Source organism: Tamandua tetradactyla, chromosome 4 (assembly GCF_023851605.1).
Source record: "Tamandua tetradactyla isolate mTamTet1 chromosome 4, mTamTet1.pri, whole genome shotgun sequence".
Taxonomy (NCBI): Eukaryota; Metazoa; Chordata; class Mammalia; order Pilosa; family Myrmecophagidae; genus Tamandua; species Tamandua tetradactyla.
This window is the reverse complement of record NC_135330.1, coordinates 53,316,998-53,337,029: the sequence shown is the minus strand read 5'-3', so window position 1 is coordinate 53,337,029 and position 20,032 is coordinate 53,316,998. Positions and strand designations below refer to the sequence as shown.

At 33.9% G+C, this 20,032-nt stretch overlaps 1 protein-coding gene across 1 annotated transcript in view; it reads right to left on the bottom strand.

The window, feature by feature from the left end:
* Nucleotides 1–4,577: 4,577 nt before the first annotated feature.
* Nucleotides 4,578–20,032, bottom strand: part of LOC143680803 (complement factor H-related protein 3-like) — a 46,619-nt gene continuing 31,164 nt past the window's right edge. The window contains exons 4-8 of the mRNA XM_077157306.1: nt 17,712–17,906; nt 16,788–16,964; nt 9,215–9,391; nt 5,315–5,497; nt 4,578–4,863 (exon numbers count right to left, since the gene is read on the bottom strand). Of these exons, the coding sequence (XP_077013421.1) occupies nt 4,667–4,863; nt 5,315–5,497; nt 9,215–9,391; nt 16,788–16,964; nt 17,712–17,906 (929 nt within the window). The 3' untranslated portion in view covers nt 4,578–4,666. The remainder of the gene's footprint in view (nt 4,864–5,314; nt 5,498–9,214; nt 9,392–16,787; nt 16,965–17,711; nt 17,907–20,032) is intronic.

Here is a 20,032-nt window from a genome sequence, read left to right as displayed (position 1 = left end):
TTTGCATGGAGTATCTTTTTCCAGCCTTTCACTTTCAACATGTTTGCACACTTTGGTCTAAGATGAGTCCCTTATAGACAGCATATTAATGGATCATATATTTGTATCCATTCTGCCATATGGCATCCTTTTATTGGGTAGTTTACTCCTTTATCATTCGATATTAATAATGTAAATGTAGTACTTCAACAATTTTATCCTTTGGTTTTTATATATCATATCTTCTCTCTCTCTCTCTCTCTAACACACACACACACCCTATCACTTACTCTTACTAAAATTCCTCATTTTTACATTCTTCTCCAAGCCACTCTTTGATTTTTTTTTTTTTTTTGTTCCTTTCAGCCTGTAGTACTCACTTTAATATTTCTTGTGGGGCAGTTTTCTTGATCATCAACTCTCTCAGCTTATGTTTACCTCTCTTTTTTTGAAGGACACTTTTGACAGATAAAGAATTTGTAGCTGGAATTTTTTTTTTATTTCCGCACCTTAAATATATTGAAACACTACCTCTTGCTCCCATGACGTAAAATCAGGGCTTAGTCTTATCATGCATCTCTTGTAAGTGACAAAGTGATGTTTTCTTGCTGCTTTTCAAAATTCTTTGGTATTTGACCTTGGTACTGGTATGTGTCTTGGAATAGATCTATTAGGATTTATTCTGTTTGGCGTATGCCAACAGCATTGGACATACAGTATTGTGTTTTTCATAAGAGTCGGGGAAGTTTCAGTCATAATTTCCTCACATATTCTTTCTGCCCCTTTCCCCACTCTCCTCCTTCTTGGATATCCATGACATGTATATTCATGAGCTTTGTGCTGTCCTTCAATTCCCTAAGACCCTGTTCTACTTTTCCAAACTTTCCTCTGACTGTTCTTTTACCTGTAAGATTTTAGATATCCTATCTCCAGTTCACTGATCTTTTCCTCTGCTTCTTTAAATTTTCTATTGTATGCCTCAGTATATCCTCCAGCCCCACCCCTCATGCCAGCCCTTTACAGATTTGTGATTTACTTATTTATTTCTAAATGCAATTTTATTGAAATATATTCATACACCATAGAATTCATCCAAAGTATACAATCAATAACTCACAGTATTATCCCCTATTTGTGCATTTATCACCACAATCAATTTTAGGGCATTTTATCACTCCAAAAAAAGGTGTGATAAAAGACACCTAAGACATCCCATACCCCTTATCCCTGCTAGTATTGATGTGGTACATTTGTTACCGTTGATGAAAGAATATTCAGGTATTACTGTCAACTATATTCCATAGTTTGCAATAAAGGAAAAATGTACCTATTGCAAACTATGGACAGATGAGTAAAAAATAAATAAGAACAATAAATAAATAGGTTGTAATAATAACAGTCAATGAGTGAGTTAGGTACGGGGTATGGGGTTTATGAAGTTTTTCTTTGCTCTTTTTATTTCTTTTTTTTTTTACACATCTGTCTATACTCTGGATAAAGAGGGCATCAGCCACAAGGTTTTCATAATCACATGGTCATGGTGTGAAAGTTACATGGTTGTACAATAATCATCAAGAATCAAGGCTACTGGAATACAGTATTTGTATTTCCTTCTAGTTATTCTAATACAGAAAAAACTAAAAAGGAATATATATATATATCTAACACATGACCTCCAGAATAGTTTTAGATATATATATATCTAAAACTAAAAAGGATATATATATATATCTAACACATGACCTCCAGAATAACTTTTCAACTTTATATGAAATTTCTCACTCACTGAAACTTTCCTTTGTCCCATTTCTCTCTTGACCTTTTTTGGTCAAGAAGGCTTTGTCAATGGCATGATGCCAGGCTCTGGCACATCCCCAGGAGTGATGTCCCATGTTTCCAGGGAGATTTACACCCTGGGAGTCATGTCCCACATAGGGGGGAGGTCAGTAAGTTCACTTGCCAAGTTAGCTTTGAGAGGGGGGCCACATCTGAGCACCAAAATATGTTCTCTGGGACTGGTTCTTAGGCATAATTATAAGTAGGATTAATTTCTCCTTTGTAGGAATAAGTTTCATATGGAGAAGCTCCAAGATCAAGGGCTTAGTCTATTAAATTTATTGTCCCTAATGCTTGCAAGCCTATCAGGAATTCCCTGGGAGAAAGTCTAATAATTCCTCTTTTCTCCTCAGTCTCTTAAGGGATTTTGCAAATACTTTTTTTTATTCTCTGCTTAAATTACTCTGGGATGTTTGGAGCATCACACTAACCTGTACAAATCAAGTAGATCTCACTCCCTACTCAAGATTCCTTATAATTATAGTGTTTGAATAAGCCGACCATGCAAGTTAAAATATTGTTACAAAAATAATGTGTTACCAAAATATAAATTTTGCTCCAAATAGACATCTCCCTCTTTGGGCTCACACAGAAGTTAAAGGTTTAAAATATAGACCATATCAACTTTCACCTGTTATACTGTCTCTTAATCAAACCCATTTCTGGCCCTTCCGGGGGGATTGTTCAGGGCAGACCTACAGCTGTTTTCTGTCATGGGCGGGGAAGTGGGTGTTGATTGTGTAGCTGTTTGGAGATCTGGAGTTCAGCATCACAGTTCTCTAATCAAAAGTCACAGTCCATGCCTGGGCTTGTCCCCCATCTTTTGTTGGGAGCAGCCTGCCTTTAGCAACCCAGCCACAGGCACACCAGGAAGTTACAATGTCTCTCAATCTCAAGAAATTGCTGTGTACACAGCTTGATGGCTAATAAGCTATTGTGTCCAAAAATAACAATAGTAAATGGTTGATGAGAAAATGTACACACATTTTATACCAAAGGACCACCTCAAAGATCATTTCTTTGTTGCAAAGGAGATATAACTCTTCAGTGATGGGATCTGACTGCTGTGAATCACCTACATGTCTCTGATATGATGTAGAATTGAGTACACAGCCTCACCTAAAATGTGTTCTTGCACTAATATTGTTCTCGTTGGAGAGTCTGAGTCTCTGAGTATTAGCAGAGTGAGAAGGGGAGATGAATTCCCTACTTGCTCCTTCCTAGTCAGATGGCAGCTGTTTCCTGGGTGAGTTCTTCAACCCAACTGCATTAGTGCTATAGTTAGTGCAGATCCCTTTTACATTCAAGCAATACAATTTGGGTTCATCTTTAAAGATTTAGGCTTTGTAGAAATTAAAATGTTTCTATCCATGAATGATTTAATGCATTAATGTTGTTTAAAAAGTATGGACACAAAACTTTTATTCGGGATTTGGTTTTGAATAATTTTCAAGACCCTCTTTCATCAAGAAAATCATGAGTATGTTGTAGGTCTCAAGATCATTACCAATAAGCTCTGCATACTTCTCCACATGTATTCCCTCGCTTTCCAGTCAGCTTTATTAATTTATTATTTTTAAACAACATATTCTTGATATTCAAAGTTAAAGTAGAAAAATTGGAGCATACGCACCACGATGAATGAGTTAAACATCAACTCGTACCCCTATTGACTCCAATAAAAATATAGTCATTGCAAATATTTTATTGCATTTATGTTAATACTTATCAATAAGCATTAATTCTAAACTCAAAGAATTACATGTGTTTGTGTGTGATGATACTTGGTATTGTAAACCCACCACTTTTTTGACAAGTGGATTCTATTTTCTTTCTATGATTTGTTGAGATCATGGAGTAAACTAGATATCTATAGAGGAAAACACATTTCATCATGTTTGGCATATTCTTCTATTGTGATATAAGTAAGCTAATATTAGGAACTGATACATAATTACATCTATCATGTAATTGAGTAAGGGTTCACTCAGTTGGCCTTACATGTTTATGAGGTGATATGATTTTGAAGATAAATATCACCCTATCTTTTCCATTCTTTCTGAAATAGTCTCAGAAAACCTCAGAAATTATGGAGAAAGCTTTGAGATGATTAGGAGAGTGATGCACACAAACAAGCTTTGAAGTATATATCTAATTTCTTGCAATAGGTGTTTTATGAATGGAACATGTAGCATTGTTGTTTGCCAAGTTTTAATGTGGCACTGTAGTGTTCGCATTTTATATGTAACCCTAAAACTTAAAGCAAGCTGGTAATTTGAGTTTTAATGTCACAGAGGGGCAATATGTAAGGTATGCACTCACACGTGAATAGGCTTTCATCTACCGCCCCAGGCTTGGAAGCACCATGTCCCAGGTATCTCAGAGGATGTCACTCTTAAAGGAAGTAGTAAGTCAGATAAAGAACTAGTGATGTTCTCCAGACCCTGTTACTTGTTACCCAATGATGATTAATTTTCTTTATCTCTGAGGTGTATAAAAGCCAAGCCAAAAATCACGATGGAGAGGCACATTTGGGACATTTCTCCTACCCTCCCACCAGTGTAAATAAACCCTTTATTATTCCAGTGTGTCTGTGTATTAAGCCATATTAAGTGACAAATCCAGATTGGGGATGGGGGGAGGGTGAGTCTCAACTTCTCTACACTTAAGAAGGGAGACATTGGTCTCCCCGATTTCAATTACATCATCCACTTAATATTTAACACAAATTCTAAGATAAATAAAATTGAGTCAACACATAGAAAATAAAATAGATTTAAACTGGATGAATAATGCAAAGTTCAGAATAAATGCATGTATTTGTAATTACAAGAATGCAGTGTACCAAATTTTATGCACAACTGGGATATGTCACTGCCCCTTCCTGGCACTTTGTTTCAAAAGAAGATTCTGGTGTCTTTGGGTTATATCCATTTCTGCACCTGAATTCAATATTCTCATCTGTTTTGAAATACCGGTTTTTGGCATTTATCAATTTTAACTCAACGTTATGTTCATTCATGATATCCTCTGATATTACACATGCCTCTGTAAGTAGGAAAAAAATGAAGATAAAACATTAACACAAATCTTCTTTTTAATAGACTTTTAGGTTTTCAATTGAATCTTACATACTAACTCAGGAATTCTTTCTCAAAACCTTTGCCAAACCACCTGTGAGAAAATATAATGTATATTTTTAAAATTTGAAAGGATAAATGATGTAAAAATAAGGTAATGTGCTTAATGGGTAATAATTAGATTCTATTATCAAAGATTCATGATGTGAATTATCACATTAAATGTCTTGCATTTAGAAACCTTTATCACAGTGTTTATGCAATAATTTCCCAATGTTTGTTTCCAAATGTTAACATTTGGAAGTCAAACACTCCACAGATTGGTCACTTGGTTTTCCATGAAATTTCAATTGCAAATGGTCAAAGTTTATTCTCCTTACTCTTGTTTACCAGGATGCCTGGAATAGTGAGGCACTTACCTAAGCATTTTGGTGGTTGTGACCACTGTCCATTTCTACATGTCACATGTGTGTCACCCCGAAGTACATAATAGGCCTGGCACTGATATTCCACTGACATTCCTGGAGCATATTCTTTTAGTGGAAATGAGGTTAAATCTCCATTGTCAACAGCTGGAGGGCGTCCACATTTTTCTTTAGGATCTAAGTAGTATAATTTTTTTAGATCAAATCAACTTACAGGATAAACTGAGGCAAATTAAAACAAAGCACCATGTATATTAAAAGGTGTGATTTCTAACAATAGAAAGGTTTCGTTATAGAAATTCTTATCAGATACAGTGACAGTTATACCACAATGAAGTACACACAAAGTATTAATAAATATGTCTGCTTTGTAATTTTCCAACATTAAAAATTGCTTTATTCCATGATCAATGTTCGACTATAGGATAGCTAAAGTAAACAGAAAAAGCTTGTGTCATCTTTTGAGTCTCAACATTTTTCTTGACTTTCACTTTTATTAAAAAAGTGACATCAAATTCTTGGAAAATTTCAAAGAATACAATTTGTATAAAATAAAAATGGGTCTTTTGGTGTTCTCTATGGACAAGATGTGATAGAAACATTTCTGCCTATTTCTCTTCTTAAGTACAACAAAAAATCCTGGATACATTACGTAGAATGAAACTATGAAGGCTCAGAAAGTGGTAGAGATTTAGACATGACTAAATTTTTGACTCATGTGTATATATCATGGACAAGGTATTGGTGAAGACTGCAACCTAAAACTGTTATCAGGTCACAGGCAAAAAATTCCCCAAAAGAGCTTGCATCTCAAGCCTAAAGCCTGGGAAAGGAGCAACCTAGCAATACAGAAAACTCTTTTATAATACAAATCTATTCTAACAAATAATCATAGAAGTAATGGAAGAGCTCCCAACCTGCAAACAGCAGAGACTAAGTGAAGGGCCTGGATTTCCAAAACGCTGAGGTAACAGGGCACCTATCCATTTTTCGTGGTGTCAGTGGAGGCCCAGTGGTAAGCTTGAACTTGTACACCTGCATGAGGCTACTGAAATATCAGAATTAAGTAAAATCTAAGATTTCAAGCCATAATAGCTCAAGTTTCCAGGATACAATTGAAAATCATTCTATCTATCAAAAATGAGGACAATCTGACTGGAGAAAAGGCATTCAACAGATGCGAACATCAAGTTGATTGAGAATTTGAAGTTATTTAACACTGATTTTTAAAAACCTCAATGGGAATTATAGATTTGATAATACAATTCCAGAAAAATTTTAAGAATTATTGGATGAGTTTAACAGTAGATTGCATATGGTGAAAGAATCCATGAACTTGAAGTTAGAACAATGGAAATTAAGCACTAGGAAAATGCACTTAAAAGAAAATTTGAACAGAGCTTCAGGGATCATAGAAAAATAACAAAACTTCCAAGTTCTAAAATAGATGGTTTGGGGACAACTGGATATCCATATCCAAAGAATGAAAGAGGGCCGTAGCTCATACCTTACAAAAAAAGGAACTCAAATTACATCAAAGACTTAAATATATGAACCAGTGTTATGAAACTCCTAAAAGAAACTGTAGGGAAACATATTCAAGATCTAGTGATGGGCATAATTTCTTAGATGTTACATCCAAAACACAAATAGATGTATTGGACTTCTTCAAAATTTAAATACATCAGTGCTTCAAAGAGGTTTCTCAAAAGGCTGAAACAGCAGTACACACATTGGGAAAAAATATTTGGAAAACTCATACTGAAAAGGGTTTGATATCCAGAATATATAAAGAAATCTTACAACTCAATGATAAAAAGATGAATGACCAATTACAAAATGGACAAAACACATGGCTAGAAATTTTTCTGAAAAGAAAATACACAAGGCTAAAAAAGTACATGAAAATAGGCTGAACGTCACTAGCTTTTATGAAAATGCAAATCAATACCCAAATGAGATATCATTTCATAGCTACTAAAATAGCCATTAAAAAAATTGCGAGTGTTTCAGAGGATGTGGAGGAAAGAAACACTCATTCGCTATTCGTGGGAATGTAAAATGGGGCAGCCTTCCTGGCGGTCAGTTTGGTAGTTCCTCAGGAAGCTAACTATGGAATTGCTATATGATCTGACAGTCCCTCTGCTAGGTATTTACCTAGAAAAATGAAAACAGGGATGCAAACAGTCATTTGCACACCAAGGCTCATAATGACATTATTCACAATTGCTAAGAGATGCAAACAACCTAACGGTAGATAAACAAATGAATGGATAAACAAAATATGGTGTATACATACGATGGAATATTATTTGGCAATAAGAAGAAATGAAGTCGTGAAGCTTGGGACAATACGGATGAAACTTGAGGACATTATATTAAGTGAAATAAGCCAGACACAAAAAGACAAATACTGTATGATTCCATTAATATGAACTAATTATAATATGTAAACTCATAGATATAAAATCTAAAATATTGGTTACCAAGATATAGAATGAGGCCAAGGAATGGGGAGCAGGTGCTTAATATGTGCAGAATTTTTAACAAGGTCAAATTTAAACATTTGAAAATGGATAGAGGTGATGGGAGCATGTTTTTGTGAATATAATTATCAGTGCTGAATTGTAGGTGAATGTGGTGGAAAGAGTCTGTTACTAAAAGGAAAACTGGAAGTTAAAACATGGGAACATAACACAGTGAATCTTGGGATGGTCAATGACTATGATTAACTGCACAAGTATAAAAAGGTTCTCTGGTGAACTAGAACAAATGTATGACCCTATTACTAGGAGTTCATAATAGAGGGGTATATGGGAAAAAGGGCACCTTTGAAAACCATGGACTATAAGTAACACTAATATCTTAATACTCTTTCATTAACAGCAACAAACGTGCCACATTGATACTAGGTGTCAATAATAAGGGAGACAAAGTGTATGGGATATTTCAGGTTTTCTTTTTTCTTTTTCTTTCTTTTGTTGGCTGAATGAAGATGTTGTACTATTTTTCATGGTGATGAATGCACAACAATGCAATGAGACTAAACCAACGATTTCTTACTTTGGATGGATTGTATGGTGTGTGAATATATCTCAATAAGAGTGTATTTAAATAAAACAAAACTAAGGCTGAAATTTTCCAAAATTGGGCCCAATTGATTAATTTACATAATTAAAAAACTGGGTGGACTCCAGACAGGAGAACTAAATACAAATGCTGACATTCCTGAAATAACCTAGATAACCTTGCCTTTATCTCCTCCTCAGCCTCAGCTCATAATCTTCACATAGCTTTAATTTACTTTACTCATCCTGGCTTTTCCCCAATATGTTTTTAATTTCAGAGCTTTGCACATAAAATTCTCTTCATGTGGAACACACTGCATCCAGTAGTTTTGCAAAGATGAAAGCTCTCTTTCTAACCCTGGAAAACAAGCAGCTGTTTGCTAATAGCCAATTGTCTACAGAACTTGCCAATGTCTGAAAAAGAAGAACTCCTGTCAATCACTGGAGAAATTAATAAGGGCTAAGAGCAGAAAATCAGGTGCCATATAGCTGAGGAAATTTATCTAACAACAAATTTGATACGGTGATCAGTTTTAAATAATTTGAAAGTTTGTATTTAGGGTGACTTGATAAGTAATTCTATTTCAGTCACAAACCTGTAATGTATGTGTCCTACCTGAAACATTACTTTGAGTCAGTGCTTTGAAGAGAGACTTTTATCTTTTGGCTTCCAAGCACAATCGCTCTCAAGTTCATACTAAATCAAAAGACACCTTGATTTTAATCCCTGCTCCTGAAAACATCTCTAGATAACTCAAATATGAAAAAAAGAGCACATCATTTTTTTCTATTTCTGAAAAATCAACATATGAAATACAATATTCACCTCGGCATGTGGGTGGATTGGACCAGCCATCATCTCTGCATACTATGACGCCTGTGGTATTTCCGTCACTTGTTTCGTAGCCTTCACGGCATTCATAGTCCAACTCATCATTGAGCTTAAACCGAGTGCCGTTACTTTTGGGTCTGGCATTCTCAAATATTGGCATATCACAAGATTCTGAAGCATGATAAAATTAAAGTCTTAATTTCTAACTTATTGACTAGACAGTTTAGTAAATGCTCAGGAACAAAAACTTTGTCAGTTAGTGTGGCCTATAAATTAAGTACCATTTGAAAGTAATCTAGAAGACAAGTGATAAGCTGTTGCTCTGAGTACTACTAAAAATTAAAGAAGTGTCTATATACATCATTATCTTATCAAATAAACCTTCTGAAAAATTTATTTCAACAAATCATTTGACTTCTATTCACTTTTTATGCTTGTCACATGCTGGCACCAAAACAGGTCATTAATGGTGCTTATTATGTTTTTCAGGACACCAGATGGATATTTGTGAATTTAGATGTAATACAATGATTGGCAGTTATGGCGATGTTTATTACATTTTTCAGGACACCAGATGGACATTTGTGCATTTAGATATAATATAATGATTGGCAGTTATGACATATATGCAGTGGTATATGGATTAATTGGATAAAAAGATCAATGAATTTATCAATATTTTCTTTTCCATAATAAGATAGCTTTAAAATAGACAATTGACCACAAGTTAATATAAAATGAATTGACATGGAGACAGTATTTATCGGTTTTTCTTTATCCAGATCCCATAGAAAGCAAAGATATGGAAAGAAAAAGAGAATACATTAAAGAATGGAAATGGCTAACTAATATGTCTATAGTATCACTGAGTGGCTTTGGGAATAATTAAATTAGTCAATGAAGTAAACAGAAAATTTTCTCAGAAAATCTCAATAACATCTAGGTAATTGAGGGAACAAAATATTTATATATATAGCATTTGTACACACGCACATCTCAAAATGTTTTATTTATCTTTTCAAATGGAACCTTATAAAAACTCTCCAAAAAGAATTTAAAGAAAACTTATATACTATCAGCAGAAGAATGAATAATAGCAGAATAAATTATTTACTAATGCACGTGGGTTGAGCTGACCAACCTCTTTGCAAACATGTAACTGATCCTGATGTTTTACCTTCTGGTGAAACATATCCTGGTTTACACTTATATTGTACTTGTTTATTTAAAGGATATGCATAATCATGTTCAGCAATAAACCCATTCTTAATATAGATATCTGCTTTTGTACATGTTTCTAAAAGGGAAAAAGCACAAGAATATGTTCAATAAACATGTTTTTCAAGAGATATGGTCACAGTTCTAACTTGTTCAGTGAGATCACCATAACTCTAATACCAAAGCCAGATAAAAACATCACTAGAAAAGAAAATTACAAACCAATATCTCTTATGAATATGAATGCAAAAATTTTCAGTGGAATATTTGCAAACTGAATCCAACAACATACCAAAATAATTTTACACCATGACCAAGTGGGATTTATGCCAGGAATGGCAGAATTGTTCAACATAGGAAAATGAATCAACATGACATACTACACAAATAGAATGAAGGGGAAAAAAAAAAACAACAGCATGTGATCATCTCATTTGACACAAAAAAGGCATTTAATTAAATCCAGGGCAATTTGTTGATAAAAACATTTTGAGAACAAGAAATATTTGGAAACTTCTTCAATATGACAAAAGACATGTAAGAAAAACCCACAGATAACATCATACTCATGGTAACTGAAAGTTCTCCACATAAAATCAAGAAACAGACAAGGAGGCCTGTTTTTACCACTCCTTTTCAATGTGATAATGGAAAATCAAGCCATATCAATTAGGTAGACAAAGAAATGAAAGATGCCCAAATTCACTGATGACGATTTTTTTACAGATAAAATCCCAAATGATCTATAAGAAGGCTATTAGAGCTTACAAATTAATTTGGCAATGTGGCAGGCTACCAGATCAACCTGCAAAATTCAGTGCTGTTTCTATATAGCAGCGATGAAGAACCCGAAAATGGCAGTTCCGGTAATCTATCCCTCTAAGGCAAATGAACAAACTTCAACTACTTGGGGTAAAAGACTATGGTTGAAAGCTTACAGTAGAAAGCTGAACACCTGGGATGAAAACTAGAGGAGAGTTTATAAGGGAATTAGAGCATTTAAAATTGCCTGTGTATACCAGAAATTTAGAAAGGCACATACATGTCCAGGTCAGGGTGCAAGCAAAAAAATCCTGAGAAGACCCAAAACTTTCACTTCTGCTTGAACTCAAGGCTCAAAACAAACATGAAATGAAAGCTAAGGCAAAAATAAATAGCTAATTCTGTTAGCTCCAAGCAAGAGGCACAGGGTTTGATTCTTTTATGGTTTCTAAAGAAATTGCATATCACATCAGGGTATGTCACTGAACTCTCTTTCAGAAATCCATCAGGAAAGGGCAGGCCATGGTGCCTCAGCAGGCAGAGTTCTTGCCTGTCATGCCAGTTCGATTCCCAATGCCTGTGCATGCAAAAAAAAAAAAAAAAAAAATCCATAAGGAAAAAAAAAACAATAGGATTATCAGATCCTGCATGCAACTATGGACCATGTACCAATGGGTTATGGGAAGCCCATTGCTGGCAAGTAGACTTTCTTAGCTTGTTACCCACAGTTTCAAGTAGATTGGTTTGCTGAGGTCTTCTATTTTTTCTTGAGTCAGTACAGGTTGTTTGTGTGTTGTCTAGTTTGTTGGCATACAATTGCTCATAGTATTCTCTTATGATTCTTCTTTACTTCTCTGAGGTCCATGGTAATGACTCCCCTCTCATTTCTGATTTGGTTTATTTGCATCTTCTTTCTATGTTCTATGAAGTTCAAAACAGACAAACTCAGATGGGCCACTGTGGTAAAACATCAGCAGGAAAAGTTCTCGCCTGCCATGCTGGAGACCTGGGTTAGTTTCCTGGTGCCTGCCCATGTTAAAAAAAAAACAAAAAAACCCAGACAAACTCATCAGAGTTTCTAAGTCCAGATCTTTCTTTACCTTCGGAGATGAGCAGGATATAAACTGAGGTTTCATAAGTGGTATCTTAAGGAGTTTTGAAAATTTTCTATATAATATTTAGGTGGTGGTCATGTGGGTTTATAAATATCTAAAAAAGCATGAAGCTGGATACTTAAGATTACTGCATATTTTGTACTTAATTATCTGAATGTTATGCACCAGAAAAGTTTCAACTATAATTAGGCTATTGGTTTTGTATAAAATGTTTGATACTAATATGACTATTTTATCAACATACCTTTAAAGGAAGCATTAAAATCATGAAGATTAAATAAAATTAAGAAAGCACACCAATGAAATATAAAGAAATCATTTGAAAAATGTATTCTGTCATGATGTTTTAAAACTATAAGAATCATCTCTCTGTGATTTCCTATGAAAAACAAATAATTAAAATATGAGAATTTGCACTAATGGAAAAATAAGTACTTTTTCAAGCTGTAATGGAGGTTGTAATGTAATGGTACCATGCAATTAAAATTAGAATTTTTTTTTTTTTTTTTGCATGGGCAGGCTCTGGGAAGCAAATCCAGGCCCCCAGCATGGCAGGTGAGAATTCTGCCATTCAGCCACCATGACACCGCCCTAAAATTAGATAACTTTTTTGAGTAATGTGGAGAAGTAGCAAGAAGAATGTCGGAAATACTTGAATAATGAATTTTAGCTAAATAAATATAAACTATCTGTAGGTGAATACATACTTAAACCTAATGATATTTTATTCCTTCCATGAGTAATGTTGGTAAAGAACTTAAAATTTCAGAAATGTTACTTTCAAAATTACTGACTGTTCTTAATGGGGTTGTTAATAATAGAAATCCTGAAAAAAAATTACATGTAACTCAGAAAAAAATATTTCCTTTTCCGGTATCATTACCCTTGCAACAAGTTTGATTATGACATAAAGGTAGAGTATAGCAAGCTATAAAAACTAGCACAAGTTTTTCCCAAAGATAATTGCTTAAAAATACATAGCACTTGGTCACAAGAAAATTAGTGAAGGACAACATGAATCTATTAACAGTTAATAGTTCTAGTAACAAAGTTAAGAGTAAACTCCTGGTTAATTTCCCTATTTTTAAAGTACATAATCACAAAAGAAGATTCTGAATGTTCAATTTTGTCAGGAGAGTGTTGTACACATGACTGGACATCAGTGCATATTTTTCATGCAGCTGATGCAAAGTTCAATATCAGAGATGAAAAGTCTTTCAGATATTTCTATTTTGCGTTTTAAGAAAGTTTATTTTGAAATAATTTTTTGACTTATGCAAACTAAGTCAAAAGTTGCAAACATCTTTTAGGTGAGATCTTTGTCAATCTGAAAGTGAATGAAAACTGTGATTAGATTTATAACAAATATAAAAAATCAAACAGCTTTCTTTGTCTGTAAAATAATCATTCTTGCCACAAATTTGTTTCTCTCTGATTAGTCAGATAATCTAGACTTAAATATATTGACCAGGAAATTGTGTAGCAACAAAAAATGTCCATTTGAAAATATCCCCAGGTAGTGTGGATAACCCAGCTTCATGACTGTTAGTTCATCGACCTGAAAAACTCCAAAATGACCAACTTCCAGTAAAGAGAAATATCAATAGGTCCTCTGGTGAAAAACAAGACAAAACATTTGTTTCTTCGGACAGAGCCTTCTGAATTTTGCCACTGAGTAAAAACCATCACAGATGCCGATAAAATAGTAACACAATACCATTTGTTCTAGTTTGCAAAAGCTGCTGGAATGCAATAAACCAGAAACAGAACGGCCTTAAAAAGGGGGAATTTATTAAGATGCAAGTTTACACTTCTAAGGCCATGAAATATCCAAATGAAGGCAAGGCATGAGTATAAAAATGTCCAAATTAAGGCATCTAGGAAAAGATACCTTGGTTCAAGAAGGCTGAGGACATTCAGGGTTTCTCTCTCAGCTGGAAAGGCACATGGTGACATCTGCTACTTTCTCTCCAGGTTTCCTCAAGGGCTCCCCTGGGGCTCTGTCCATTATTTTGGCTGTTTTGGTTCTGTTCCCACTAAGGCTTTTTCCAAAATGGTTTCCTCTTAAAGGGCTCCAGTAAGCAACCCCGACTTGAATGGGTGGAGTCATATCTCCATGGAAACCATCTAATCAAAAGTTACCTATCACTGACTGGGTCATATCTCCATAAAAACAATAAAGAAAAGTTCTACACAAATATATTGAATGAAGATTAAAGGACATGGCTTTTCTGGGGGTATATAATAGCTTCAAACCAGCATGCCATTCAATGCAAATATTTCATTATAAAAGAAACACAATGTAAAAACTAACTGTTCTTGAAAATAGACATAGAAAGAAACTTCTCTAACCAAACAAAAATTACCTGTTGAGATGGTATACTACAATCCGAATTTTTTTTTTTTTTTTTTTTTTTTTACATGGGCAGGTGCCATGAATCAAGACCAGGTTTCTGGCATGCAGGAGAGAACTCTGCCTGCTGAGCCACTGTGGACTGCCCTGCTACAATCCTAATTTATTTGCAATGATGTCAATAGCAGAGCTCATGAGACTACATGAATATATGCAATCACAATTTCAATGGACTTAACCTTGGTGGGAGTAAAGTAAAAACGATATACGATGCCCAAAATTTCTCAGTTCCACCAACTTGACTTTGCACAATTAAAAACAGGTATTTTTACCTTCCTTTCATTTCCTCCCTATATACATGAAATCCACAATTGTCACCACTACCCTTATCAGAATAATCAAATTGTGCCATGTTTTCTAAGTACTGTGACTGAACCATATTCTTGATTGTTTCAATGTCTTGTTTAATACATGATAGTGCTTAGGATTATACAACCCTATGTATTTGAGAAGCAGCATAGCATGGTTATTAACGGTATAGTATATAGCCAGGTGCAAATGTATTTAAATTCTGACCCCAGGATATACTGCTATGATAATGGAACAATGTATAGCCAGGTGAAAATGTATTAAAATGTGACCCCAGGATATACTGGTAGATATTGTATCTTTTGTTGTGTCCATCTCCTCAAGCTTTTAAAATTGAGTATAATTCTATACTCAACCTCAAAGTCTTCAGTCAAGATCACTCATATTAATTACCTAAAACATGTGGAAACATACTTGGTATGTAAATACTCAACTGTTGTTAAAATGTATATTTCCTTAATTAGATATCTAGTTATTCACATGGTTACAATTAGCTCAGGGGAGTTAGCAAAAGACTTACTAAATACCCATGTCTCCAGATACAAATTTGGACTCCTAAAAGCAAAACAAAGAAGAATGGAGAATGGGTAAGGTGATTATAAAATTTATTGTACAAGTTAATTACTATTCAAAAAATGAAAACCCTCTTAATTATAGGACTGGAAAAAGGCAGAAGCTTACTGACTTACAAATTTTAGTTTAACCTGTAAGTGACTCCTCAATCACTAAACTCTCCTACGTTCTGGGGAATCAAAGGAAGCCAAGCTTAAAGAAGAATTCAAAAAAGAAATAGAAAAGAATATCCTTAAGAGAGACATAGTTACTGTATGTCTCAGAGGAGACAGATGCTATACCTGGCAATCCAGCTGTGTCACAAAATTATTTTATCAACGAATGGCAACAGCAAATACTGTTATCAAAATACACACAGCTACAATGTAACTACAGTGTAAGCTACAGAAATCCCTGCAATTTATTGAGGAATGCAAAGAAACAAGAAAGTGTTACTTAAACAATTGAAAAAACACATTAAATTGAAGTTGTCACAAGAGTACACAGAAATTGGACTTACCACCCAAAAGTGATTGAGAGCAGTTATATATATGATCAAATACTGAAGAAATAATAGGAAGAAAGAATTAAGAGAGAATGTGATGAAAATGACTTAAATAGAGAGCATTAATAATGACAAAGGAATTATTAAATATTCTAAACAAAAATCATCACTAATCATTAACAGGGATGTAAAGCGAGCGTATATTGGTCCACCTACAGTGGAAAACAGCTGGAAACCATCTTGGAGAGTAGAACATACACAATGTCCCAGAAAATCAATTCTGGGTTACAGACCTCTGAGATACACTGAGAATCAATATCTTGTAAAAATGCATGCTGAGTAGCTACCTAAGCATATGAATGACATTTTTAGTTAGCACTGCATTTATTTTCTGGTTATAATTTGTAATCGAGTCAACTGATTTAGTGATATCAATGCAAATATTTCACGACTCAACCAACAAATATTGTGTTCAAATTGTTTTTCTGTATTCTTGAAAAATATCTATAGATAGGAACATGTATTTTCTTATATTTTATCAAGAAATTTTTGTATATACATGTACACATGGAAAAAAAACACATAGGTTCTATTGGCAGGGTAAGAAGAAGTTAATATATACATATGTTGCAGTTAACATTTGTGAGTCATATAACAACATAAGTATCTTGAGATCTCAGAGCAGAAACTTACTGACACGGATGCACCTGGGAGGAGGGGACCAGTCCTGCTCTGTGCATGTAATTTTGGTGTGTTCATTTGGAAGACTGTAGCCAGGATTGCACACAACGTCTACAGTTTCATGCTCTAAATATGTGTATTTTGCCCTTAAACTATGTCCATTTTCCACAGAATGAAAATAGCATCGTCCTGAAAGCCATAAAAAGATAAATGAAAAATAACACGATTTTACTCAAAATAATAAATTATATATATATAAAAAACAATAAATTATAATAAAATTGGAAATTTTAGGATGTTATACATGCTAACATATATATAGTATAATAAATTTTTTTAAAACACAGACCTTTACAATACAAGCACTAAATCCAAAATATAAACTATGGACTGTAGTTAATAGTACAATTACAATAATATTCTTTCATCGGTTGTAAAGGAGATACCACACTAAAGCAAATTGTTAATCACAGTGAAAATTGCGTGTTGGGGGTACTTTTGGGAACTCTGTAAATTCAGCATGGTCTTTCTGTAAATCTACAACTTCTTTAATAAAAAATATTAAGATGATTCCCTTTATAATGTGTAAATGAGGATGCACATGCATCCAAACGATGTACAAATTAAGGAAAAACTTCAACTATTTAAAAATAAAATGAATAATCAGTATTTGATGTTATTACCTTTGGCTTTTACAATTGAAATATGGTAAAATGTACATTATAGATGCCCTTATAACAATACCATCTTTACTTCTCATTTGAAATTCATGAACGGCACCTCAAAAATCAACAGATCCATATTTGTCCTATGTGCTGTCATCACTCATTTGCTGGCCCTGATTTTGCAGGACAAGACTTGATCTTAATCACTTCCGTGTTTTTCTCTCACCATCTCTGAAAGATGTACACGTGTGATATAAGAACAGTGACTTACTGAGGCATGGTACTGCCGGCGACCATCCTTGTTTTGTGCATTTCATGTAATCACCGCGTTGTTGTGCAGGAGTCACAAAATTGTCATTACAGTAGTAATAGTAAGCTTTTCCTATAGCTGCTGGAAAGGATGGTCTGAAAAATGTTGTTTCATATAGATATCCATGTTTTATTTGTGGAAGATCACACCCCTTCACTTGGAATAAAAACACAAAACCATATATATATGTTATCATAACAAGCACTTAAATTGGATTTTAAATTTTTCATTGATGAGTTATATTCTCTTTTTATCATAACTGCCTTCCTTGCATTAAGGACTCTAAGACAAGGAAATTTATTTGATTCTGACTACTGATGTATTTGGGGAGGTCACTGCTAATGAAAACTAAGTTACATCTTTTGGGTCACAGTGGGCATAAACTTGTCTGAACATTCTCCAAGAAGAAAACTGTGCAGACTTATTTAATGTGTTTTCCTTGATTACATATACCCTTAATGCTGGTTGACAAATCAGAGACCTAGTTGAGTAATCAAGGTGTAGATTTTCCCCCTCAGCCAACCTGACTTTTCTCTTCTTTCTTTTTCATACCCCGTCTCATGAAAGAGCTTTTCTTTTAAGCCCAGCTCAGATTTAGGGGAGATAGAGAGAGTGAGCAGAGAGAGAGAGAAAGAGAGAGAGAGAGAGTCAGTCAGAGAGACATGGAATTAATTTAATAGCCTCCATTAGTTTATTTTCTACTCTTCTGTATAATTTAGGAAATACGAAGAGAAGCACATCAAAAAATCTCTTTTGATTGCCTCACAGAGAAAAAAAATTCTTATTTGTGTCTCATATTAATTCATCCAAGCCAGTTTTCTTTTCATAATTTTTTAACCAGGAAAAGTAGACCAGGAATAATCTTTAATAACCAAATAATTAAGATTATGGTAAACTGATTTCTTGCTTTTAATTTTAATTGGCAAATGAAATTTTTTCTGTGTCTTATATAATATTTATTTTTTAAGTGAGGTATGAGATACTTGTTCTTTATTAAATTACTCTTATAGTTGAAAATAAATATATTCAATAAATATAATATATATATAGAATATTCTGATATTTGAATAATTTAATAAAGATATAGTATGCTTAGATGCTATATTATCTATTAATAGGTTGATATCTTTTTTATTTTCAGAAATTGTGCACTTTTCTTGGATGTGTTAGAGACATTTTACTATTTTTAATTCCAGACTAGCATTAGTTTTTCTAGGAAATATGATCCTTCTATTTCAAGAAGCCTCATGTAACAAGTTAAAAAACACATTCCAACACACAATGCCCAGCAACTATTGCTTATACACTTCATTCTCCCATCTTGCAATCTGTTTTTTTGTCTCATAAGAAATTTTCCCAGGTAATTTCTCCCAATGTGTTATATGGATGATAGGTTTTGATTCCTTGCTTACCCTAAATGTCTTTCGTTATCTAAGATGTGTAAATGATAACTTCTCTCATTACAGAAACTTCATCTACAATCCATTTCTCTCATACTGATACCTTTTTCCTGCTTTTTTTTTTAGATTCCAAAATATTGCAGATTAAAAGGCTCTTCTTAATATCATTTCTTCTAAGTAAACTGTTAGTTGTCATTTCCCAATGCCTTTTTTGATTATTAAAAATATTTTCTTTTTACCTCCCAATTCTGCAAATTCCATAACAATATGTCAAGACCTGCCAATCAGCAGTAGAAATAATTCTACCCTGGAAAATTTTGAGTGTCTGGATCTGCAGTAAGAGAGTCTGAAAAACGAAATTACCCATTACATTGTAGAACAAAGATTTGAAACTTGGTGGTGTGACACCAGGACAAGTATGTTTTTCAATCTCATTATGGTATGTCATAGAATGCTAGCCAAACAAAATACTCTAATTCTTTCCAAAAGGTACAAAAATGAGATATAATAAAAAGTAGGAATTGTTTTATCACAGGCCTGGGTCCTTTCACTATTCTTTCTCATTGAAGCATGAGTCCACCTTTATCTCTTTTATAAGGTGGTTCCATGAAGCAGATATTATTTTGCACCTATGATCCATCAGCTTTGAGATTGACATGGCAAGAATAGACTTCTTTCCCCTCCTACATTTCCACCAATGCAGGTTGTGTTTTCCTTAGCAGTTATGGTGGGTTTCATCATAATGACTCAAACTGGTCTTAAAATTTATTAAAATATTGACTAATTGATAGCTGTTATTAATTAGTCTGTACTAGTGCAGTTGATTTCTTTGACCAGATCCAAGATCTTGTCATTATCACTGTTAAATTTTATCTTCTTGGA